The sequence below is a fragment of the Dreissena polymorpha genome, chromosome 15, assembly GCF_020536995.1.
Source record: "Dreissena polymorpha isolate Duluth1 chromosome 15, UMN_Dpol_1.0, whole genome shotgun sequence".
NCBI classification, from domain to species: domain Eukaryota; kingdom Metazoa; phylum Mollusca; class Bivalvia; order Myida; family Dreissenidae; genus Dreissena; species Dreissena polymorpha.
In genome coordinates, this window is record NC_068369.1 from 23,965,786 (window position 1) to 23,993,190 (window position 27,405).

Here is a 27,405-nt window from a genome sequence, read left to right on the forward strand (position 1 = left end):
TCTTCTTACAGCATTACACCCACATCTTCTGATACCATTGCAGTCACATCTTCTGATACAATAACGGCCACATCTTCTGACAGCATTACACCCACTTCTACTGATACCATTACAGTCCCATCTTCTGACACAATTACGGCGGCATCTTCTGATACCATTACAGTCACATCTTCTGACACAATTACGGCCACATCTTCTAATACAATTACAGTCACATCATCTGACACAATTACGGCCACATCTTCTGATACAATTACAGTAACATCTTCTGACACAATAACGGCGACATCTTCTGAAACCATTACAGTCACATCTTTTGACACAATTACGGCCACCTCTTCTGATACATTTACAGTCACATCATCTGACACAATTACGGCCACATCTTCTGATACCATAACAGTAATATCTTCTGACACAATTACGGCCACATCTTCTGACAGCATTACACCCACATCTTCTGATACCATTACAGTCACATCATCTGACACAATTACGACGACATCTTCTGATACCATTACAGTCACATCTTCTGACACAATTACGGCCACTTCTTCTGACAGCATTACACCCACATCTTCTGATACCATTACAGTCACATCTTCTGACACAATTACGGCCACATCTTCTGATACCATTACAATCACATCTTCTGACACAATTACGGCCACATCTTCTGTCAGCATTACACCCACATCTTCTGATACCATTAAAGTCACATCTTCTGACACAATTACGCCGACATTTTCTGATACCATTACAGTCACATCTTCTGACACAATTACGGCTACCTCATCTGATACAATTACAGTCACATCATCTGACACAATTACGGCCACATCTTCTGATACAATTACAGTTACAACTTCTGACACAATTACGGCAACATCTTCGGACATCATTACACCCACATCTTCTGATACTATTACAGTCACATCATCTGACACAATTACGGCCACATCTTCTGATACCATTACAGTCACATCTTCTGATACAATAACGGCCACATCTTCTGACAGCATTACACCCACTTCTACTGATACCATTACAGTCCCATCTTCTGACACAATTACGGCGGCATCTTCTGATACCATTACAGTCACATCTTCTGACACAATTACGGCCACATCTTCTGATACAATTACAGTCACATCATCTGACACAATTACGGCCACATCTTCTGATACAATTACAGTAACATCTTCTGACACAATAACGGCCACATCTTCTGACAGCATAACACCCACATCTTCTGATACCATTACAGTCACATCTTCTGACACAATTACGGCGACATCTTCTGATACCATTACAGTCACATCTTTTGACACAATTACGGCCACATCTTCTGACAGCATTACAACCACATCTTCTGATACCATTACAGTCACATCTTCTGACACAATTACGGCCACATCTTCTGACAGCATTACACCCACATCTTCTGATACAATTACAGTCACATCTTCTGACACAATTACGGCGACATCTTCTGATACCATTACTGTCACACCTTCTGACACAATTACGGCCACATCTTCTGAAAGCATTACACCCACATCTTCTGATACCATTACAGTAACATCTTCTGACACAATTACGGCCACATCTTCGGATACAATTACAGTAACATCTTCTGACACTATAACGGCCACATCTTCTAACAGCATTACACCCACATCTACTGATACCATTACAGTCACATCTTCTGACACAATTACGGCGACATCTTCTGATACCATTACAGTCACTTTTTCTGACACAATTACGGCCACATCTTCTGACAGCATTACACCCACATCTTCTGATACCATTACAGTCACATCTTCTGACACAATTACGGCGACATCTTCTGATACTATTACAGTCACACCTTCTAACACAATTACGGCCACAACTTCTGACAGCATTACACCCACATCTTCTGATGCCATTACAGTCACATCTTCTGACACAATTACGGCCACATCTTCTGACAGCATTACACCCACATCTTCTGATACCATTACAGTCACATCTTCTGACACATTTACGGCGACATCTTCTGATACCATTACAGTCACAACTTCTGACACAATTACGGCCACATCTTCTGATACAATTACAGTAACATCTTCTGACACAATTACGGCCACATCTTCTGACAGCCATACACCCACATCTTCTGATACCATTACAGTCACATCTATTGACACAATTACGGCGACATCTTCTGACACCATTACAGTCACTTCTTCTGACACAATTACGGTCACATCTTCTGACAGAATTACACCCACATCTTCTGATACCACTACAGTCAAATCTTCTGACACAATTACGGCGACATCTTCTGAAACCATTACAGTCACATCTTTTGACACAATTACGGCCACCTCTTCTGATACATTTACAGTCACATCATCTGACACAATTACGGCCACATCTTCTGATACCATAACAGTAACATCTTCTGACACAATTACGGCCACATCTTCTGACAGCATTACACCCACATCTTCTGATACCATTACAGTCACATCATCTGACACAATTACGGCGACATCTTCTGATACCATTACAGTCACATCTTCTGACACAATTACGGCCACTTCTTCTGACAGCATTACACCCACATCTTCTGATACCATTACAGTCACATCTTCTGACACAATTACGGCCTCATCTTCTGATACCATTACAATCACATATTCTGACACAATTACGGCCACATCTTCTGTCAGCATTACACCCACATCTTCTGATACCATTAAAGTCACATCTTCTGACACAATTACGCCGACATTTTCTGATACCATTACAGTCACATCTTCTGACACAATTACGGCTACCTCATCTGATACAATTACAGTCACATCATCTGACACAATTACGGCCACATCTTCTGATACAATTACAGTAACAACTTCTGACACAATTACGGCAACATCTTCGGACATCATTACACCCACATCTTCTGATACCATTACAGTCACATCTTCTGACACAATTACGGCCACATCTTCTGATAACATTACAATAACATCTTCTGACACAATAACGCTCACCTCTTCTGATACAATTACAGGCACATCTTCCGACACAATTACGGCCACATCTTCTGACAGCATTACACGCACATCTTCTGATACCATTACAGTCACATCTTCTGACACAATTACGGCGACATCTTCTGATACCATTACAGTCACATCTTCTGACACAATTACGGCGACATCTTCTGATTCAATTACATTCACATCTTCTAACACAATTACGGCCACATATTCTGACAGAATTACACCAACATCTTCTGATACCATTACACTCACATCTTCTGACACAATTACGGCGACGTCTTCTGATACCATTACAGTCACATCTTCTGACACAATTACGGCCACATCTTCTGATACCATTACAGTCACATCTTCTGATTCCATTACAGTCACATCTTCTGACACAATAACGGTTACATCTACTGACAGCATTACACCCACATCTACTGACACCACTACATTTATATTTACGTCATCCATTACACCAACATCTACTGATTCCATAACACTTATATCTGCTTCATCCCCAACACCAACCTCTACTGCATCCACTACCCTAATATCTACTGCATCAACTTTACCAACATCTTTGGAACCCACTACACTTATTTCTACTTCATCAACTAGTCAAATACCTATTGCAAGTACAACACTTGCACCTACGACGACTGCAACACCGGAGACTCAAGCACGTGGTATGCACCATTATGTTCAAGTTTCATTTAAATCATTTTTATTTTCCTAGCCATTATTTTTTTTGTTTATCTCTACTATATCACAATAGCTTCTTACTCTCGTGTTTATATTTATGTTCGTTTTTCACTGATTACATCCTACATGAATGCTTGTGTTTGGTACTCGTATGATGATTTGATATTTACCTCATATACAGCTGTCTTTTTGGAGTATGGATTATCAACTGGGGACCAGGCCCACCCCGCCGCTGACGATACGTGTATAGTGGAGATCAATCTGGGATATCGGGTACCATTCCGCGGTCTCGGGTACAGACGAATTTACGTAAGAGACTCTTTGTTGTTCAGCACTTTGATTATCTATCATATGCACAAACGTTAATATCAAGATTAAGAGACTCGGCATCACCGCATTCTGTCATACCAATTATTATTGAATTCTTCCAGATATTTTAGGATACGTTACAAACTAGGTATGTTAATTTATTAATAATTGAATGGTAACAACTTTGTTATTTATTTATATCATTATTATCTTAAATATTTTGCGAAGTACTATTGCGCTGCTAGATACTTATTTCACAATCTCTAAATGGTCCCGCGCACCTTTTATCGCATGTGTTATTGAAAAAAGGATTTAACAATAAGACAAACAATATACGTTCCTAAAACAACACAATTCACAATTACCCACGTTAAACAACTTGTCAGTTTTTTTCATTGTCTTAATTAGGAGTTAAATTCTATCAAAACCCCATTTTAGATGATTAAATGACAAACATGAAATTGTAAAAAAAAAGTATAAATAACATACATTCGAACTTATGAATAATTTACTGAATAACACCCTCCCCCAAATTACATTTATTTTATTTTAGATTTGCCCGAATGGCCTTATTTGCTTCAAGCAACCGTTTTCGGGTTATGTCCCACCAAGAAATAGTCGAGGTTACAGCGCAGACTTCAAGGGCGCCGTTTGCATCGCGCCTTATTTTGCAGATCTAATAGTGACACATAATCAGTTGTTTTACCAGTCGTATGACTTCTCAACTGTTAGTAATGCTAACGTGAACGTTAAGGTGAAGGGATTTGTTAACGAAAGCTATGGCGAGGCAAATTTCGAGCCCATCTATGTGCTGAAGGCCACGTGGAATGCGGCAAAAAGATTTGGAGGAAATGATGTAAGAGGATTCTGAAGTTCATTTTGTACTTCCTTTGCGTTTAAGAAGTATCATCTATTATATTAAACAAATAACCATTTCATGACAAACACATGATCAAAATGAAATGCATTAAAAAAACACACACTTTCAAACACACATTAACACATTTCAAAATTAACTGCAGTAAGCATAGTAGTTCACTTTGTAAATAGAGGATGTTGTTAATACGTCACGATCACCATTTTCGTGTTCATGCATTTAGGGTGAAAATTGCATATGTTAAATTGTTCTTGTCATTCAATGTTTCAGATTGTTACGTTCCAAGTCATATTTACAAGCAACGGGACACATTCGTACTCGTTCAACTGGTACTATGACGGCGGAATGCTTGATTCGTTTGACTCACCATTTATTGGTTACATCGCTGACGGTAACTATGAGGGCCTTGACAACACAGAAGACGGCAGTTTCTTACGACGAGCTGATAAAAATCTAAAACTTAACAGTATGTTACAAAGCTTATACATATGTATATTTTAAAATTCGTCCTTTAAACAATATTATGTCGTTTGGTTTTATTAATGGCCATGTAGATAATGATACTGGAATTATTTTTTGATTATGATGATTCAGGCGATTGTAAATATTGCGAGGATGGTGATGATTATAATCAAAAGTTGACAAACATGAGCATGCTCATGATATCCGATGCGTTCAAGTATTTGAAAATATATGGCATTGAGATATATTTCAGGACTTTACAGAGGTGCCGTAAGTTTTGATCATACAGGAAATACAAATCTTTTCGCTAACGATCAACTTAAATGCAACATCTGGTACAAGAAAGAGAGATCCAAGGCATCCATTCATAGGAACATGGAATTCCGAATGCCTGTTTGTCCTTGCTTTTATGATTGGTTGCGATGGGACCGGAGCTTCAGTTTGTGGGACGCCACTTGGCACTCGACTAACGTCATCCACGTACATATGGAACCCGCACGAAGGTTATGGCCATATGGAAAGGTACTTTTTATGGTCTACAAAATATGTTTTTTTCATACTGTTATACTGTCAAACATCAAATACGTTTATATTGAAATGTATACGAACGTATAAGGAGAGACTCTTAGAAATTTATTATCAAACATCTTAACAATTGCTAACATTTCAATCACACCAGCAGTTTGATTAAACTAAATGTGTTTTGTTTCTTCTTAAACGAAAGTACAATTTTATAAGGGATAAAGTGTCAGAATTAATGACCAGCCGTATATGTCAAAGACCAACCGACGCCAGCCTGTTTCACGCATTTGGTGACAAGAATTGCTGCACATTTATAAATGTTTATATTATATCATACCTGGGGCTTTAAGATAATTTTTTCGATAAGAAAGAGTTTTATGCGCCAAAAAAAGACAATAACGAATTTTCAAGACTGTATTATTAAATTTGGTAAAAAGATTTCAGAATTTCTCGTGCGAATTTGTTGTATGTGTGCATCAAATTTGCAAGATAAAGTTCAGCTATTTAGACAAAAAGTTTCACCCGATCCCGTCATAATGTTTGACTTATGCATTAGTGACGAACTTTAGATTGTATTTAAATACTTGCTACAAAGGTTTCACTTGATCTCGTGATGATGTTTTATTGTTCCAATTATGACGTGATACCTCATCCAACATGTGGTTAATATTTGACAAAATCTTGCGCCATTTGTTTCAAGCGTTCATTCCAGTTACTTTATATGAGTTCAAGCTAATAAATACATTTCAGTCATGTGCCTATAATGCATTCACCGGTTCCTTCATCGGATTTGGGTTAGAAGCTGGCACGTTTGCTTCTTTCAATCGGTTGATATCTTCCCGCAGCCATCAGTTGGAGGACCTGCACTTTAAGGATGTGTGTTGTGAGAGGACAGATCTTTGTGGTCTGTACTGGGAAGTCAGGCCTCTCGTTTCGCAATGTTATTCGTGGTTCCCGTTCTCTCTGGAAGGTACGTGCTAGTATCAATGGACTCTGAAATTCGATTCTATTGTGAATTAAGAAGATCGCTTTGTAGTTTTAATTGATTAAAAATCTAGGAAAGGCATGATTTAATGTAAATGTGTAAACCGGTAATGGCATTCGTATCCAATCACCTTGTTTTGTAAAGTAACGACACTACGAAAGGTTTGTACGCGAACTTGCGATAATTGTATATAATAGTAAGAAGAAAAAATATTTACCGGTTCTCATAAATCTTTTACAATCAATTGATTCTTTGGTGTATATATGTCAAATACGCATTTACATCTTGAGGTCCCGTTGCCGGACAAAGGGTTTGTTTGAAAAACGTTTTTTGTTTGCCTTTATATATATTTTAGACTATTTCACGTATTAAAGTACTGTCAATAAATAAAGTCAATGACTTAAAAAAAATAACAAAAAGGTTATTACCCAATTTAAAATGTTCCCTGTCTTTTAAGTTATAATAGAAAAGGTATTTTACATTCCTATGTTTAGCAGAGAAATTCTGTTCTCAAAGGTAATATGTAATCATATTGTTTGTTGAACTATGAGTTTATATCGATTTATCCATTATTTTCATACATTTAACATACGTTGGAACAAGTGAACTTACATGGAAACTTTGTTATTCTGAATATCGATGCTTTGGTGCGCAAAAAGAGTGATTTGTCAATAGTTTATGATAGTCATATATAAGGACGATATGTTCGAAAAGTTTATTCAACATTTACCATTCTTAACTGCAGTATTGTTATGGCATATACATTTGTGCAAATATGGGTGCCTTTGCAAGTGCAGCTGGAACTTAAAATGTGTGCGTCGAAACTAAAATAATTTCTTATTTCGAGTGAAAATATATCATTTGAAAAAATAAGCTCAAAGTTTGTATTTTCTAACTGATGGTATTGTTAAATTGTTTTAAATTGCTACTGACAAGAGGTTTACAATTTTCTGGTGTTCTTGTTAGAGATAACAACATTCCTGTGCTTTTATTTTCTTAATTGTTTGTACACCTCATTTAGTATCATTCATGCATAAGGAATTTAAGATGTATAAATATTAACCAAAACAAGTCATGCTTATGCGTATGATCATAAGAATTATATTTGTGATAAGTTTTATGAAAGACGATGGAAAACAAAGATAAAGGCTGGCACAATTGTGTTACATTTGGTTTAAATGCAGAATACAAATACAATTGGACATATGTAAATAAAGAACAGAACATGAACATATTGTGTCACAGTTCTAAAACCTTACCTTTTGAAATTCCTTGTAAACCGTTTATTAAAGGGGCCTTTTCACGTTTGGGTAAATTGACAAAATTAAAAAAAGTTGTTTCAGATTCGCAAATTTTCGTTTTAGTTATTTGTGAGGAAACAGTAATACTAAGCATTTACCATGCTCTAAAATAGTCATTATATGCATCTTTTGAAGATTTAAAAACCCGAAAATTATAAAGCGTTGCAACGCGAAATGAATTAATAATTTGTAGAGTTCTGTTGTTGTCGTTTAATTTTGTGAAACTACGAGGATTGCTTATATAATGTATAAAACACATGAGGCATTGCATTCGGAAGAATGGCCGAGTGGTCTAAGTGGTAGAATTTTTACTCCAGGGGTCAGTGGTTCGAGCCCTGCTGAGGGTTACCTTTTTCTTTATTAAATTTAATTCTTGATTTTGTACTAGAGCTTTTTGTATCCAATGTTTACTTTTATTAATATAAAGCATTTAATGATGAACTTCAAAACATGCCAAAATCTGTGAAAAGGCCCCTTTAACACAGTTGAATTAATCGGACGCGTCACTATATTGATTCAACAGAGCAAACATTTATATTAAATATTAATGATGTGCATGCTTTTAAAAGATCATTGCTGCTTATTTATACTGTTTCGGCGACATAACAATCCTGTTAAGTATTTAGCACAATTATTTAAGAGTAAATGGGTAACTAAACAATTTATTATATAAATGCTGACTCAATATGTCAGAACACAAAATTGTATTGTTCGTTTGATCTAACATCCAATCAATGCTTTTATTCTCTATCACCGTATCATTTGCTGCGTTTTCAAGCCCGAGGAGTTGGTGATCCTCACTTTAACACGTTAGATGGCGCAACCTACACCTTCAACGGCCATGGCGAATACGTGATGATGAAAATAATTGAACAAGGTTTAGCCCTCGAGATCCAGTGCCGAACACGGCGAGCAAAGAAAGTCACAGGCGATCTCTCTGACGCTACCGTGTTCTCCGGCTTTGCGATACAGGGCGATAGGGTCTGGATGCAAGTGGAGCTAAATGAGGCTGGGGACAAGACACAGCTTTTCGTGGGCACGAGTAATACCTCGTGGGCGGACTATACGAATGACTTCTACAAAAATGAAACTATGGTTATCAAATCGGACACGGGACTGACCGTGTCAAGAAACATGTCTGAAAAAACGATTTGGGCTTTCTTCAGTGATTCAGGCTCGTATTTGATTTTTTTTTATCATTTGCTGTTGCCGTATTTTGCATTTTCTTTTTATCTCTAAAATATGGTTTGTAAAATTCATAAAAAATATTCTATTGTAGGTGTAACTTTTAATGTCACAGAAAGAGACGGGCTTCTTCAAATGGCTATTGCGATGCCAAATACTTTGAAAAACAAAAACATCGTTGGGTTGCTGGGTAACTTCAATGAAAATGATAAAGATGACTTCATACCACGAGGAGCGATGACTTCCCTGTCCAGTCCTTCTGAACGGCAACTTTTCGAAAGCTTTGGCCAAACATGTAAGCTCGATTTTACCTGATCGCCTGTCGTTTATAGGCATATTTATTATGGCATTACTCTTATCTTAACGGTTTTATATAATCAATGCACTGATATAAATAAAAAGAACTTTCTTCACTGACTCAACATAAAACTAAATTTTTAAGTATGATACTATACTAATTTTTTTAAATTATTTTTCAACCTCTTTTCTTCAATTCATTTATTTGCCTTGAAAGAACATGTATTTTATTTAAAATGCTTTGTTGTGCAATATCATGCAAAACTGTAAGCAATTATTTAATTGCAGGGATGACTACCGCACAAGAGTCAATTTTCAAGTATGCGGACGGCTATACCCACGCCAATTTTATACAGGAGAACTTTACTCCGAAATTCCTGGAGGAAGCAAACGCTACATTGCGAGCGGAAGCAGAACAGAAGTGCAATGCAAACCTTCAGTGTGTATTTGATTTTATCTTCACCGGAAATGAGCAACTTGCAAGGGAGACCGAAAGGACGGAAGAGCTTGCAGTACTGGCAAATGAGGCAGCAAGTACGTTTAATTGTAAAATGAAGATGATGATTTGGCGATATTTAACTAAATGTTATATTGAATTACAATAATACTAAAATAAAATAGCATGCTGATTTCTAAATAAATGTGGTAAGGATATTGTTTATCTCCTAATTCAGTCGTGCGCAGGATTATTTTAAGTTTTGTGTGTGCTTCATTTGATGAACATACAAAAAAAAGCATTTAAAAAAGTGTACATTTATATCTTGCCAAGTAGCTATATGGGTGAGGATGCACAATTGTTCATGAAATATAGCATAAGAAATTGACCTCATCTTTATACATTATATCTTGAATTTATAGTTTTTGGGTCAAACATTCAACAAAAAGCGCGAGTGGTAACATTGATGTTGCGTACAATGCAAATATACCTGAAATATGTTATGCGCTATTTATATTCGCCAGTTGCAAAAGATACAGGTGTATTTTAATCATTACAGGCAACCAAATTCCGAATATAACTGTGGTAACTGGAACACAGATGGTCGACAACAAGAATATTTTGATACTGAACGTAAACGAAACAAAGTCAATAACAGTGAAAGGAGAAGACGATGGAAGCACGTTGAATTACTCCGTACTCGGCAACTCCGGTGCTACGCTTGGCATAGAACTAGAGGACAAATCTAGAAACATCACGTTGAAAGTGACCGACACTTCTGCTAAGAGTCTCAGGTTAGTATTGAAAAGTCGCCAAAGGACAGTATTGATGTCCGCTGAATTATGCGTTTTAATCGGAAAACATTACATCGTCAGGTTGATTAGTTCTATTAGTATAATTGATTGGCTTGCTTATTTTGATTATTTATATTTTGTTGCGTTTCGCTATTGGGTTAAGTATGTGTAAACATGTAAACACTGTGAAAATAGACCGTAAGTTGTTCGTATATTCGAAATAAGAGTATACTGTTAACGCATGATTTTGTGAATATTTATGTATATTCAAATATTGCTAATGAGATATTTTACTGAATGGTTGGATGTAATGTTAACTTAAAATAATTAAGGATTTGTTTCAGTTAAATAAATAATGGTATATCTACTATCAATGAAATGTTTGTTAACCAGGCGATTTTTCTGTTGTAGTATCACTGTTACTGACAGCAAGAATGTGAGCGCTCCCATTCTGGACATTGTCATCGTGGTGTGTTCTCTGTGTAGCGGTCACGGCACGTGCAACACGAGCGTTTTGAGAGAGGCCCAGGGCAACCCTAACTACAACTTAGCAACATGCCAATGCGAGCCGTACTGGACAGGTCAGAGGTCGTTTACATAAATGCGCAAAATAAGAAAATTAGTTTAAATTTGCTTACCTTTGATATTATGTAACAATTCTATGTATTTTGTTGTTGTAGGGGATGATTGCCAAACTGACTTTGACGCATGCACAACAAACCCTTGTTCATTTGAACGCAACTGCACGGACACAAACGCAGAGGCACACAAAGCTAATTCCACCTTACCGGCATACACTTGCACTCCATGCCCCGCGGGCTTTGAAGACAAAACTTATAAGTGCGAGGGTACGTCTTTTACAACATCATTAGTTTGGTTCGTAATTGGTGTACACAATATTTATGTTAACTAATTAAAGTATTATATATCCTACCAAGTCATATCATTATATATCTAATTAATCATGAGTCGTTTCTTAAATATAATTTAGCCATAAACACAAAAAATAAATTTTGATTTTATAGTTAATTTTGTTATAGATAGGATTATAATAGTACAAATATATAGCAATTTAACTCACTTTAAAACATCGGGACGGATGGTAGATAGCTTCGAAGATAGATATACATATTAATATTAAATTGTAGATATCAACGAATGTAATAACCAGCCTTGTGGTCTACATTCTTGCGTCAACACAGTTGGAAGTTTCTCGTGCGTTTGCAATGCTGGATACCGTTTGTCTTCAACCAATAATAGCATGTGCAACGGTATGGTCAGATTAATATCAACTGATAAAAAAAATCTTAACTCAGGGTAGTAAATAGGACCATGCAAAATCTTAATCTGGCATTTTATTTCATTAAATGATTTTAATTTGTTTGATAATTTTAAATTCAGTTGTGGATTGTAACTTTTGTGGCTATAACAAATTTCTTTTTTTTATAATTTAATATTCTCAATTTAAATAATGGTTTTTGTAAAGGGTTTCTGTATTGATAACAAAGGTGGGTTATCTCGATTAAATAGTAATTGTTTTGTGTACAAGGAAGCATTTCATTACAATTTATTGATATAGAGATAGATAAACTGACTAACCAGTGACTAAACCCTATGCATCTATAAAGAATATTATATTTTATGGCAAATGAAACATTCCATCCAACACTTACTAGGTTTTATAAACAATTGGTAAAATGTTTAGGAATAAATTAAAATCATATGGTTAACTCTGAAATAATCTCACATTAAAAGCATGCACTGTTAGTAATTTAACTCACTCATGCATCAGCAATTATCATCCACACTGAACCTCTCTCACATTCTTGATTGGATTGGTCATTAAAAGATTAGTGTGTGTGAATTTCCTGTTACATTTGGAACTAGTTGTGCTTTATTCCATTTGCTGCCAAAGTGACAATATCTAATCATATAAAAGGAAGATCCCTCACTGTTTATTATTTACTGGCAATTGTAAATGACTTGTGAATACTTCACTTAAATTTAGTATTTATCTTAGTCAGTGCAAAAGGTTTGTCGTGTGGAATATTGAAATCGTGTATGTTATACTAATTCATCGAGCAATAGTCAGGAATACTTTTCAGGTTAAAACAAATAAAACAATGTGATTATCAATTACAACGTACTTTTTAAGCATGAATGCATACCTGTCCGTTTGAATTCTACGTCTTTTACATATAAAATTGTAGCTAGCACTAAGTCTTATTGTCAAGTAAACTATATTTTCTTCGTATGCATTAGTTTAAAAAAAACATATATTATAATCAATAAAATGAAACAAAGGCCAATCTTTATAAATGTTGCAGATATCAACGAGTGTGATGAGTCGACTAGCGGCTGTGAACATATCTGCAACAACACCCAGGGCAGCGTCACATGTTCCTGCTTCTCCGGATTCGTGTACAATTCAACATCAAAACAATGCAAGCAAGGTATGCCATGCAAACTATGAGCAGGGGACTGTTTAGGAACTTACGACGTTGTGTGTAATGAACAAAAAACATGTAACTCCTGTTACATAACCAGGAGATGAATTTATGTACGCTATTTTTCTTTTCATTCAAGGCAAATGTCCAAAAGTCTGTAAATACAAGACAACACATGCCTTACTCAATCATGACTAAAGCTGGGGTTATTCTTCCCCTTCCCCATTAGAATGGGCACACTTTGTGTGGCATTTTATTTTATTTTTTTTAGTAAATATTGACCAGCTTTATCATCTATATGTTTTATTCGAAAAACTTTGGTTCATGTGTTTTTTCTTAAAGCATTTCGTAATGCGCGTGCAATTATTTCTTACATTCAACTAAAAAGTTTTTATAAGCAGCTTCAGTTAGTCAATTGACAATTTCAATATCTCTGACGATAACTTCTGTTCATTTTCCAGATACGCCACCCGGCGTCTGTATAGGTAAATGTAACGGTACAGACGGATGTGTGGATGCTAACAACACAGCCAAGTGTTTCTGCAAAGCTGGTTACAAGCTGAACGGTAACAACACAAGTTGCGTAGGTACGAATGAGGTGGACATCATTATTTTTAAAGTGCCAAACATTACAAATACTGATAAATAATCAATTGTAATCAACAGAAAATCAAATTTAATTTCACTGCAGTCATATCATTCGCAATTGATCTTGATGTCGATATTTGGCCGTGGAATATATGCTGATAGGTCTCGTTTTTTATCAGCATCGATATCCATGTATCTAAAGCTTAATCTAACAGAGCTCTAATGTTTTATTGCAGATATTAACGAGTGCGATACAATTAAACCATGTTCCCAACAATGCAATAACAGTGATGGAAGTTACCAGTGCAGTTGTTACGATGGATACACACTTGGAGTTGACAAAACCACTTGTGAAGGTAAATAAGCTAATTTTGAATGAAGTTGCTTAGCTAAAATAAGTGTTCTTATTTTAATTTTACTCGATACCACATGTTCAACATCACACACAAACACATTAATCTTATCATAGCTTTAAAAAAAAATACATTTCTGTTGAAGCTTTGTTTTAATTTGATAGCGTTTATTCGCAAACGATATGTAATAAATAAATAAATAAATAAATAAATAAATAAATAAATAAATAAATAATAAATAAATAAATAAATAAATAAATAAATAAATAAATAAATAAATAAATAAATAAATAAATAAATAAATAAATATATGAATTAACTGTTATATCTAGTTTGCCAATTCCCCAACTACGGCGCTCAGTGCTCTAAAATTTGTCAGTGCGGGGCTGGTTCCGATAGCTGCGACCCTGTACACGGATGCGTCTGTAAGACTGGCTGGTCGGGAACCGACTGTGACATCGACATAAACGAGTGCGACACGCCAAATAAATGCGTTCACTCAAATAAAGTGTGTACGAACACGGTCGGATCTTACACATGCACGTGTCGTGAAGGGTTCGAAAATAGCACATGCGAAGGTTAGGAAATCGTACGTTCGTAACCCGAAATGTGTTTTATCGATTATTGTTAGCTCTCATCTTCATTAAAGAGGAGTTGATTTATGTTAACAATGAACGTTTCATGACTAACCTATTTTAAGTGGCTCTTTTTAAATGATTATTAATGCACAACATTTATTTTGGTATGTATGGCAGGTCTGAGTTTTGTTCATTTGCAACATAAACGCAGTTGGATATTTACAGTGATTATTATTTTTATACATTCTTATATATTGTTTTTTGTGTTATTTTAAACACAGTGATAAGTTAAACATATTTGTCATAGAATAAAAAAAATGCAGTTGACATAACCATCGGTGATAACATCTTTCAGACATTGACGAATGTCAGAGGCCAGCTCTGAACACTTGCAGTCAGAAGTGTACCAACACGATTGGTGGTTTCATTTGCTCTTGTGCGGAAGGCTACATTTATAACGCGACCGACTCGACGCAGTGCGCAGGTAATTGGTATAGATGTTAAACAGAATATATGGCATACTAACTTAACCCATTTATGCCTAGCGTCTAGAAATAAAGGACTTGGCAAACAGCGTAGACCCAGATGAGACGCCGCATGATGCTTAATGTTTGCTTAAAGGAATTTTTTTAAGCAATATTATAAATATAGAAATAAATATACCAGACATCTCTAATTTTGGAAATACATTGATCCAATTTAGAAGGATGGGAGAGTCCACTAGGTATATATGGGTTAAGTTAACTGTCTGGCAACGATAAAATGATTTCATTGTTTTGTAAGCCTAAATGACTGGACTTTTTTTAAAGAAATGTCGACGAAACACGTGTGAACATGTTTTCTTGATCTTCTAACACAATTGTCCGAACATTATATAATTGAGTAAGTGAGTAGCATAATTACAAAGATGTGGTTACATGCTATTGAAACAATTCTTATCGGAAATGCCCACAAACAACGAAGATAATCGTTAATCGTGATTATCTTTGATTAAAAGCTTTGATATAAATGCTTTGTAAAGCATTACATATGTTCCAGTTCGTTTATCATTCGAAATCCGATATGAAACTATACTTTGAAAATTAATTTTCTTCTCAAGATTATGTTAACAATTTGATTAGATGAATCGACTAAAATTTTTAGATATCGACGAGTGTGCAGCTGGCGTATCAGGGTGTACACATATTTGCTTTAACTACGCCGGTCGGTTCAGCTGCGACTGTTACTTTGGGTTCCAACTTCAGGACGACCGACAGACTTGCGTTTTAGGTACAGTTATAAATAATAGAACTCAAATCACGTCTTGCTTTTGTGCAGCTGAATAATGTGCACATGTGTTTGAATTTTCCATGACGCATCAGTACACAAACGACTCTTACACCTGATATTTGGTAATTAACCGATGCAATACACCGAATAACGCTAAATATAAAACAATATATGAGACGCGCTCTGTGAAAATGGGGTTAAATGCAATAGCGAAAAGTGCGCAGGCTAATCAGAGACGACACTTTCCGCCTAAATTTGATTTTTCCTAAGAAGAGACTTTCTGTAAACGAAAAATACCATAAAAGCGCAAAGTGTCGTCCCTGATTAGCCTGTGCAGATTGAACAGGCTAACCTGGGACGAAACGTTACGTACATGCACTAAACCCCTTTAATACAGAGCATGACCCATATAAATGAGTTATTGGGTGTGATCGTAAGGGTAAGGTCACTGCTATAAGTCAAAATACTTTAATGTTTGCTTGAAATAATATAATGAAAGTTGACTTTTCAATTATTCTGAAGTCTTGTTCCAAATAAACTTTGCAGCAAATGACGTGTGTATGAAAGAGTTCCCAGACAACGGCTGCTCAGACATTTGTAGAGCGGACCTGCAAAACAAGACCTACAAGTGCCTATGTAACACCGGTTACAAGCTTGGTGCTGACAACAAAGCGTGCATAGGTACGTTTTGAGAGTACATTGATGATACAAATAAACGTTCGCTTGATCGTCGATGTTATATTTCTCGCGGACGCAACCATTTACGCATCATTTTGAAACTGAATGTTATGTAATTTTGAAATCTTTTGTTAGAGGGGTTAAACGCTTGAAATGTACCTTATTTTACAAACTTTGAAAGTGAATACTTTTTAACATCATTCAACAGACAAAGCAGCACCGTTGCATAATCAATATCAATACGTTATACGGTTTAGGCGTTTGTGCATAGTTGACATATTAAATACAGGAGTATTCAAACTTTAGAAACATACAGTTATATATGTCATTTTAATGTGTCCATACTGGTTACATTAACAAAAGCATGTGAATAAATGTTACAGATATAAACGAGTGTGAAGATTCGTTTTTGAACGAATGCTCACAGACGTGTGTAAATACTCGTGGGGGTTATACGTGCGCGTGCAATACGGGCTTCAAACTAGCCAATGACCTACGCACTTGTGATGGTATGTATTCATGCATAAATTGTTTTCTTCCGTATAACTTATGTTTCAACCGGAATTGTTTAAAACGTTTACCTTTAGAAACAATACACACATATTTGTATTAGTATTATTATAGTGAAATGAATTTTAATGTAAGTTATATATAATGATTTATACCACAAGTAATCCAACCAAGATTCACATAGTTTATTCCTTAGTCTTCACATCACGTGTTATACTTACCTAATGGACCAAGTACTTATAAATTGTCAACTCAATCCTTGACTGTTATCTAAAAATTGAATAGCATTGTCTGCATTTCAACCGTCGATGAACTGTCGTAAAATTACGCCGTCCACGTGTGTGCATACACCAGTCTTAATTTTGTAGAAAATGCATACACTGATGTTATACAGACCAAAGCTTTTTCATTTTTTTTTAAACAGGAAATACCATATATGTACGCTGATATTTAATCCCTCTTATGGCCACACTGGTTTCAGGTTAGGTTTGTTCAACGGCATATCATTGAACTGCGCAAAACTCAATTCTAGTTGCGTTAATGACGAATAAAAAGCAAAGTTGTTACAATGCCACAAAACATCGACCTCATTCGGCAATAATGAAAAGCAGTGCGATCTTGAATACTTGTGTTTTAATTTGCATACGAAGTTGATGCATCTGGAACTGAAAAACGGTCCCGTTGCCGGATTATCTTGTCACAATAGAGCGATCACGTAGAAATGAAATCAGCTGTGATTATGTATCTTTATGTAAACTTCAAACGCTAGCCATGAGTTAAACATATAAGTCTCAAAAGTCGGGAAATCTTCATTTCAGTCTGCGACCCTTTCCACTATGGCGACAACTGCACTACCTTGTGTGGCTGCGATGTGGGAGCCGAGAGGTGTGACAGCGTGACAGGATGCGTGTGCAAGCAGGGCTGGATCGGCGCCAAGTGCAACATAGATGAAAATGAGTGCGCTGATCCAAACAGATGTCCGGGTAGTAACACAATGTGCTCCAATCTACCCGGCTCTTACCAGTGTGGCTGCATGACGGGTTATACAAAAGAGGGTGCAATCTGCGTTGGTACGAGGATGTATCATATGTTTGAACATCGAATACATGTTTACTTTCATAAATCTGTGTTTGCGTATAATTTGTTGAACATGGAAAATGTATTTTAAAAAATCACAAAGATTATTTATTGTGTCGTTATAGATATAGACGAATGCTTGAAGTCCAACGATTGTGAGCAGATTTGCACGAACACAGTGGGTAGCTACAAGTGCAGTTGTAATCCAGGTTACGTACAAAATGAAAAAGAGTGCACAGGTATCCATTATTACAGTATATATTTCACAAAATCTAAGTTTACTTTTGTAAAGTTTAACGCCTTTTCATGCAGCATGATTTGTTGGTGAAACATAAATTGAATACATTCTCAATCCCTGATATTTTTTTGCACTTACAGACATTGATGAGTGCACGAACGGACAGTCTGGTTGCGCCCAGGTGTGCACAAACACCGACGGGCGCTTCCGTTGCTCATGTAACGAGTTTTACCTGCTTGCCGACGACAAAAAGGCGTGTTTACGTGAGTATTGACATTGGTTAGCGAAATAATTTGAATGAACAACATACTTCATATGCCTATTCATAAATTTATTACGTGTATCTATAATTATTGTCACGTGATGCGAATAAGCCTTAAGCAGTCACATAAACAACCAAGCTATGTAATATGGAATTTTTACACCCATTATTGCTGCTTCTTCCTGTATTTGCGCTATGATTATCTGAGATATTAACCCCATGATTCTATATTCTCAAATCTTTTCTTTAAAGAAGGAATTTAGTTGACAATTGTTAATAGTTTTATTTCAACGTTGGTCAAAAAGTTGTAATTTTGTTAATCTTGTATCTTCAATGCAATTGAGTAATTAAATAGTAATTAAATTGAATGCGTTTTAATTCCCTTTTATTATTGTTTAATTTGAGTTACAATGCTATGACGTTAAATTTTATTTAAACTTAAATGTATTATGAATATTGAAGGGCCAAGTGTGAGGTTGAGCGCTCTATAACCAGGTTTAAACCCCAATGCTTTGCATTGACCGTTCCAAGGCGGTGACCCTAGCTTTATTCATATTTTGTGTTTATGTTGGTTTGTATTGTGCTGTATTGTGCTGTTTTGTACTGTTTCACTTGCCTTAAATAAAGGACCAACTAATTGTTTTAAATGAAAATTCAATACTGCTCCAGCAGCTGGAGTTTCACTTCTTTATATTGATTTGTTTCATAAATAGTAACGGTACTTAGAGGCATGCTAATTAACAATGAATGCGGTAAATGTTTATTAAAGATAAAACTTGTTATAAACTTTCGATTTGTTCATTACTATGCTATTACCATCAGGCGCTTGAAGACATTCAAATAATTTAGTGGTATTTACGGCTCGCCTGCATATTAATTTAACTTAGTATCGTTCTTTTAACAGCGCAAGAAAAGTGTTCTACCCCAAACCTATGCACAAACGGAGTTTGTGCGATGATACATGCCACAGAAACATGCACGTGCAATGCAGGCTTTCAGTTCAAGGCAGGAAACATAACCGTGTGCGAAGGTATGAGAATATCTATGATATACTCTAACGCTCACTGTAATGGTCATTGAAAGTACATGGAGATGAGTATTTCAAGATCTTTGTTATAAATGAACGTTAATACATATATACATATGCATAGAATGAAGCTTTAATATGTTGTTGACAAAAAATACTTCGTATTGTGTATATGTTCATTTTAAATTGTCTAAAATACGTATTTAAGACAATTTTAAGTGAATATGTAGACATGTAGTTAAGAATGGTAACAAACAAGAACCTGTTACAGAATGTGTCAAAATTATATATTTGGTTTATGTTTTTTAACTTTAGGGATAGTTTTATAAAAATGTGCCATGACATTTTTGCAGATATTAAAGAATGTGCAAAGAATCCGAATCCCTGCTCGCAATCATGCTTAGAGACAGAAGGCAGCTATGAATGCGCGTGTAACCAGACAGGCTACCAGCTGGCTGAGGACAAGACAACTTGCATAAGTAAGCATTTCACCATCGCGATGATTTAGCTGCTGAACAGAATCGCCCCAAATAAAAGAAACATCCTTTTTTAGATAATGAGACGTGCTGTGCGAAAAGGGGGTTAAATGTATGTGCGCAAATCAGAGACGACACTTCCCGCTTTTATGATATTTTTTGCTTCAAGAAAGTCTCTTCTTAGCACAAATCAAGTTTAGGCAGAAAGTGTCGTCCCTAATTTGCCTGTGCAGACTGCAAAGGCTTATCTGGCCCCGTGTTCACAAAACTGTTTTTGCAATCGAAAATCGATGTTGCATGTCATTGAAAATGGATTTCCAATGAAGTTGATAGGCAAGAATGAAAATCGATGTCAGTTAAAATCGATTTTCGATTGATAAAATGTTTTGTAAAAACGAGGCCAGGACTACACTAAACGCACATGCATTAAACCCCCTTTTCACAGAGCACGGCCATTAATATATTGTTTACACTTTAATACAACTTAAATGACATCTTAAATTATATAACTTCCCATCAAATCAGAATTTTCTATCTATTACTTTAAGAACCCATCAAATATGTTGTGTGTTTCGGATCCAGCTAATTGCTATTACAGTTATAATATACGGTTTATTGTTTCTAGTATTATAGTATAAACATTTAAACTCCAGAATCATACCAACCACCGGAGACATTCTTATGAACATCCGCTTTTAAAGGCAACTGACCATTTTCTTATACCGTAAATCACAATACATCTTTAACAAACGAAACATATTATATAAGCTGCGGTCACCGCATTTGAACGTTGAATGCAAATAAACGAGGTACTAAAGCGATTGAAAAGAAAAGCATAACACAACTCACACTTAGCCCATTATGAATTACAAACTGCACAAGTGTAAACATTATTTAGACAATACTAGAGCCGATTATAGACTTCCGGCCCAGCTCTGCCGTGTGTTATCGTTCTGCCGTGTGTTATCGTTTATATTACATATCATACTATTTTGGTCCTTCCTTAAAATTTATACAGAACCATCTTAGCTTTCCGTACTTGTATTTTCATTAGAGTATATAAATATAATAAACAAAATTCGACGAACTTTTTTGTCTTGTTATTTTGTTTAACCAATGGACAATTTTGAGAGTTTTAGGAGGTGGGTAGCAGCTGGGGGGAGGGGGGGGTGTTGTAGCTAATGCCGAGTGCCTGTGGATGTAATGACAACAATTCGGACGTGGATGGTTTTTATTTAACAGTTAAACTTTTTTTAAGCATCGAACGTTTCCAAAACGTGTATGGGATTTTGTGTTTGTCATGCATAATTGGGAGTTTCGATAGAAGTAAAATTATTGTAATCGCTTCGACATTCATTTCGTAAATCGTGTTTTTGTTTACAGTGTTTAGCATTCGATGCAATCGTTTAACAAGTGTGACTTAAAATCAATAAAGATAAACGGATGAAATAACAGAAAATAGAATTACAAATCTGTGTTATGTTATTATTATAAGAACCGGATTTAAGTTGTCATCGAGATACGTGTGTCTTTTAGAGGCATCAATTTAATGTACAGATGAGTTTCAGTTTCAATCGATATTTGTTTTTTCCAAATCGTGTGGTACGTCTCATTATAATTATGTTCGATGTTTTAGTTCAGTTGTGGCTTAATTTTATTGATCACCGTTAGCCAAGGCAGAATGTGGACGCAATTTTGTTCAGTTTAAGCCGCGCGATCCCATTCTTTTCCGATATGAAAAATCGGCAAGGCTCAGCGCGCTGATACAATTTATATTGGCGTCGCTAGATACGAATATCGACCCGCTCGCGGCGGCATTTTGTTACTATTAATATTAACGATATGTGATATATAATTATTACGTGCTACCACTTTCAGTAAACTAATAGTTGTTTTTTCGACCTCTTAGACTGCTCCGCTGGGAAATTCGGTCAAAACTGCACACAGACCTGCGTTTGCGTAGAAGCTAACACTGAGTCATGTGCACGTGATACTGGTACATGTACGTGTAAGGCAGGCTGGATAGGGACCAAGTGCGATGAAGACAAAAACGAGTGTAGTACAAACCCTTGTACCGCGAATTCCACGTGCCAAAACACGAATGGGTCATACGTTTGCGACTGCAATTCTGGCTACATTAAATCTGCAGATGGAACATGTCAAGGTAAACTTTAAGATATTAAGATAAAGAAACGAGAATATGTGGGATCGTGTTTCTTTAATTAACGATGCATTGTGAAGGCTACTCAAATGTATAAGATTCGTTAATAGTTGGCATTTCCAATGTAATTACGTAGGTCAAGTATGTCGGAATGTGATTTTGTATTACCTTTGTTGACTTTTGAACCTTATTATTGTGTATTATACATATAGTTTTAATTTTACAAAATAAAAATAGCAAAGACACTACGAAGCTGAACTAAAATTTAGTTTTGAAGCGTAGGTTATATCTACATGTTTTACATGTTACCAATTTGCAGTTTGCCGGTCCTGGCAATATGGAGCCAGATGTGCGAGTGACTGTGAGTGTGACACTAACAATTCGCTTAGTTGCTCAAACACCAATGGAACATGTATGTGTAAAAACGGATGGCGAGGAGACAACTGCACCACGAACGTCAATGAATGCGAAGCTACTACAACCATTTGCAATGACTCTTTGAAGACTTGCAAGGATGAGCTGGGGTCTTATACATGCAACTGTCTTTATGGGTACACATTGCTAGACGGTGTATGTACAGGTACGTTGTACATATAACTATTTTCACTCATATATTTCATTATGCTTGTTAATTAAGTTATAAGATGTGGGTTTTTTGGAGGTACGTTGTGTGATATTTCGGATTTGAATGAAAGAGATTAACACTTGTAGTACATGAACCAATATAATTCGCGTACCTTATATTTCAAATATGCGATTTCGGAACCTGGTCGCGTTGCTTAAATACAACCATTTATTATCATTCCAAAAAGATAGGTAGCTGTTAAACAGCTTTTTGTTTCCTAAAACAAATGCGTACCGACTGGTCAATCATGAATGAAATGCAATTGCAATCTGCAAAGTTTTTATACTCCCAGCCTCTACAGATACCTTGAGGAATATGGCGATTGTCTTGCGCGTTCGATATTTCGTCTATACGAGATTCACTTAAATTGACACAGTTCTTATACCATAAATGTTGCTCCAAAACAGCTTAGAAACTTGAATGGATTATGTCTTTGAACAGTATTATAATACCCAAAACACCTAACATCATTTTGACCTTAATAGTGACCTTGCGGCCTTATTTTTTTACCCAGATTTGGACTATTTCATAAAGTTCAAATGGGTCATTAACCCAAAAATGACGCGTTTCGTCTAACATCAATACTGCTTGCTACGAATCTTCGATATTTACAAATATTTCATCTGCGGACACTTAACACACCGACCTACCTGATTTCATTTGAACTTGGCATTGACATTCCTTTGAACTAAGACTTATTTAAATGGGCCAAGAAATCTATGCTGACAAGGCTTCCACCGGCATATGTGTTTATGGAACGATATGATGACCCGTTCAATGGAGGATAGATAAATAGCAAATATAATAAGAACAAAGCACTTACTTTTTTTATATAATTTTCTATATATGCTTATAATAATTTGACTAAACTGATTTTAATAAATCAAACTTATTTGTAAATGCCATTATCAACGTTGTAGTTTGGTTTCAATTTGCAGATATAGACGAGTGTTTGGAAGGTACAGATAACTGCACTCAGATGTGTAACAATACGGTTGGGGGATTTGAATGTGGATGTAACCCTGGCTTCAGCGGCTCTGGAAATAATTGCGTTGGTATGTGTTATCATATTATACAATTAAACCATAGATTGTGATACTCATATATACGTTTGAAAGTTTGAATTGCATAATTGAGCCATGTGTGCGGTTAATTATCATTCTTAATAGTTTCGAGAATATTATTTAATTTATACTAAAATATATTTGAAAGATATTTAAATTGAATGACAAAACAATGTTTCGGGCGTATTAGAAGCTTCCGATTATATACTTTGTCAACAAAGCTTATAATAACATGTCCCATGTCTTGAATCAGCTTGTGCGGATGGCAAATGGGGTGTACAGTGTAACAGGAGTTGTGGATGCGTAGCGAGCAACACACAAATATGTGACAAGGCCACCGGTTGCACATGCAAGACTGGATGGCAGGGAACCACGTGTAGTGAAGATCGAGATGAATGCACAGAAGGGACTCACACCTGTCGGCAATATTCCACGTGTTTCAATAATAACGGATCATTCACCTGTCCATGCAGTTTCGGATATACTGATGTTTCCAATGTATGCACAGGTAAGCAGGCGGCATAATTATATGACATGCAAAATCCCCATCATAAATAAGGTTTGTATATGCTTCACGAACGTTTATACAAATAGGTAATTTAGTATTGTATCAAAAAGCAAATTCAATTTGATCGACCGTTGTATATTACATAGCTGAAAATATATTTTAGTCTTTTAGTATTTAAAACATGGTTTACTTATTAATCAACATGAATGCATTTTTTATTTTAGCATGCAGTAACAATAAATATGGAGACGGTTGTAACACGCCGTGTAACTGCACAGCCACCAACACGCTAACACCAACGCAGTCATGCAATAACGTTAACGGGACGTGCATGTGCACATCCCAATGGCAAGGACCGACGTGTATCACTGATGTTGACGAATGCCAGCTCGGAACTCACAATTGTAACGCCAACCTCAAAAAGTTCTGTCACAATACTAACGGAGGGTTTGAATGCTCCTGTCTGACAGGCTTTAAGGAAGGAGCTAGCGGAGAATGCGTGGCGGAAGGTAGGGAACCTGTGAATTATTTTAATGATTTTTCAAAGATTATATTATGATACCGATAATAAATATGAGAGTGAAGAAGATGGTACTATATTTATTTTGAGTCTGTCTGTCTTGATACGCATTTGCCTTTGTCAAACTTGGGACTGTTTGGGTGTATTACTATACACAATTTTGTGATTACGTCACACGTATTTTTAAACTGGATTTTTTTGTTTTTGTTTTAGGCACCATGACCACAACATTACCCCAAAGTGGTAAGTATTCACCTGTTTTGCCTATAGCAACATTTAGTCCAGAACATGACAATTTATACATATTTCAATAACTCAATATAAATGTGAGACACAGCTATTTTATTTAAATATTTACTACACTACACGTATGCGTAAAATTACCGCTAATTGTATACACTGTACTTGCAGAATAGTTTTATTCGAAGCACACAATATTGTTGGAGATATTCCGACTCGCATTTTTGTCCTTTTGTCCATAAATATGAAAAGATAAAAACCGTTTTTCTACTTATGCAGAAAACGCTGTCGTAATTTCCGTCAGGATTAATATTGCCGAATCTAAAGTCAAAAATTTGAACTTTTCTGTGAAGGCGACGTTCGATGAGTGGGCAACCAAATTGTCTAAAATGGTAAGTGTAATGGTTTGATTGGTAAAGTTATAGTTTTGCATGTATATTTTGTTCTTAGGTACGATTAATTTTATGGTCCAAAAATAGATACGACGTTGTCCAAGGACTGCGGAATTTGATACTGGTTATGTGTAATTAGAAATAGGTTAAAACAGATTGTTTTAAAAAAGTTGCTACTAAGCATTATTCTCCAACTATTATTGTATTTGGAATCATGAGCGCTTCAAACCGTCTTATAAACCAGCCTTAAGTTGGCTTATTTTTCTGTTTTGTACGCACGTTATAACGCGCTTAATTCAGTTGCGCTTATTTTTTTCAGATTTTTACTTACTTTTCGAACCCTATGGGGAGCAAACTAAAGCAGGTGACAATTCACAGTATAAAAATGTAAGTTCCTTGTTATATTGAACATAAACAATGATTTATAAAACGGAAAAACGTTTTGGACACAACTGTAATTGTATGTATTCTCCGCCTCTGTATTATTTTTCATTCGTAAATCGAAGTTTAGAATAAATGGCAGAACATGCGCTTTTTTGGTTAAAGTAAAATGAATAAATAACATCAGCATATAAATTACTACAATACTACTCAAACAGAGGCAAAATATCGATTAATTTAGTTACAGAAATAACACAATATAAGTAAATAAAAATTGATTCTACTTTTAATCGACTTTATTGATGCATTACACATATCTTCTTTAATGTATTATCAGCGGTAGTTTGGATGTGAACGCATCACTTTGATCTACTGTATGTATGCATAACACATATTTTCAATAATGTATAATCAGCGGTATCTTGGATGTGATCGCATCAATTTGATTTACTGCGTGTATGCATTACGCATATTTTCTATAATGAAAAATCAGTGGTTGCTTGGATGTGAACGCATCCCTTTGATCTACTGCGTGAATGCATTACACGTATTTTTCTATAATGTAGTATCAGTGGTAGCTTGGATGTGAACGCATACCTTTGATATACTGATGGCATGCATTACACTTATTTTTCTGTAATGAAGTGTCAGTGGTTGCTTGGTGTGAACGCATCTCTTTGATCTACTGCGTGTATGCATTACACATATTTTTTATAGTGTAAAATCAGTGGTTGTTTGGATGTGAACGCACATCTTTGATCTGCTGCATGAATGCATTACACATATTGTTCTTTAATGTGTTATCAGTGGTAGCTTGGATGTGAACGCATCCCTTATAAAAGAAAAGAGCGAGGTGGCGTCACAAGTCTTCACACAAGCGTCACAAGACTTGATAAACGGTACACTGGTCTTGGACGGCGAATCGTTACCGTCGAATCTCTACGCAATCAACGGGATACCCAGTAAGATTGCCTTCACATCCTACAAATTGTGGAATAATGTTATAATGTTTCAGAAGCGCCATTATAAGCTCCCCTGAGCACGAAGTATTCAAGGTGAGCTATTGTAATCACCCTATATTCGGCTCTCTCGTC

The 27,405-nt window shown here is 35.8% G+C and overlaps 1 protein-coding gene across 1 annotated transcript in view; it reads left to right on the top strand.

Annotated features, from left to right (window-relative positions):
- The window catches only part of LOC127859618 (uncharacterized), a 77,603-nt gene that overhangs the window by 40,672 nt on the left and 9,526 nt on the right, over positions 1–27,405 (top strand). The window contains exons 2-30 of the mRNA XM_052397121.1: positions 3,945–4,058; positions 4,612–4,914; positions 5,206–5,401; positions 5,769–5,919; positions 6,765–6,889; positions 8,984–9,379; positions 9,976–10,221; positions 10,683–10,917; positions 11,329–11,498; positions 13,245–13,370; positions 13,826–13,947; positions 14,189–14,308; positions 16,005–16,152; positions 16,699–16,833; positions 17,214–17,339; positions 18,159–18,410; positions 18,543–18,656; positions 18,796–18,918; positions 19,822–19,947; positions 20,298–20,423; positions 22,330–22,584; positions 22,901–23,161; positions 24,145–24,261; positions 24,524–24,778; positions 25,003–25,287; positions 25,512–25,541; positions 25,818–25,930; positions 26,250–26,317; positions 27,119–27,273. Of these exons, the coding sequence (XP_052253081.1) occupies positions 3,945–4,058; positions 4,612–4,914; positions 5,206–5,401; positions 5,769–5,919; positions 6,765–6,889; positions 8,984–9,379; positions 9,976–10,221; positions 10,683–10,917; positions 11,329–11,498; positions 13,245–13,370; positions 13,826–13,947; positions 14,189–14,308; positions 16,005–16,152; positions 16,699–16,833; positions 17,214–17,339; positions 18,159–18,410; positions 18,543–18,656; positions 18,796–18,918; positions 19,822–19,947; positions 20,298–20,423; positions 22,330–22,584; positions 22,901–23,161; positions 24,145–24,261; positions 24,524–24,778; positions 25,003–25,287; positions 25,512–25,541; positions 25,818–25,930; positions 26,250–26,317; positions 27,119–27,273 (4,993 nt within the window). The remainder of the gene's footprint in view (positions 1–3,944; positions 4,059–4,611; positions 4,915–5,205; positions 5,402–5,768; positions 5,920–6,764; positions 6,890–8,983; positions 9,380–9,975; positions 10,222–10,682; positions 10,918–11,328; positions 11,499–13,244; positions 13,371–13,825; positions 13,948–14,188; positions 14,309–16,004; positions 16,153–16,698; positions 16,834–17,213; positions 17,340–18,158; positions 18,411–18,542; positions 18,657–18,795; positions 18,919–19,821; positions 19,948–20,297; positions 20,424–22,329; positions 22,585–22,900; positions 23,162–24,144; positions 24,262–24,523; positions 24,779–25,002; positions 25,288–25,511; positions 25,542–25,817; positions 25,931–26,249; positions 26,318–27,118; positions 27,274–27,405) is intronic.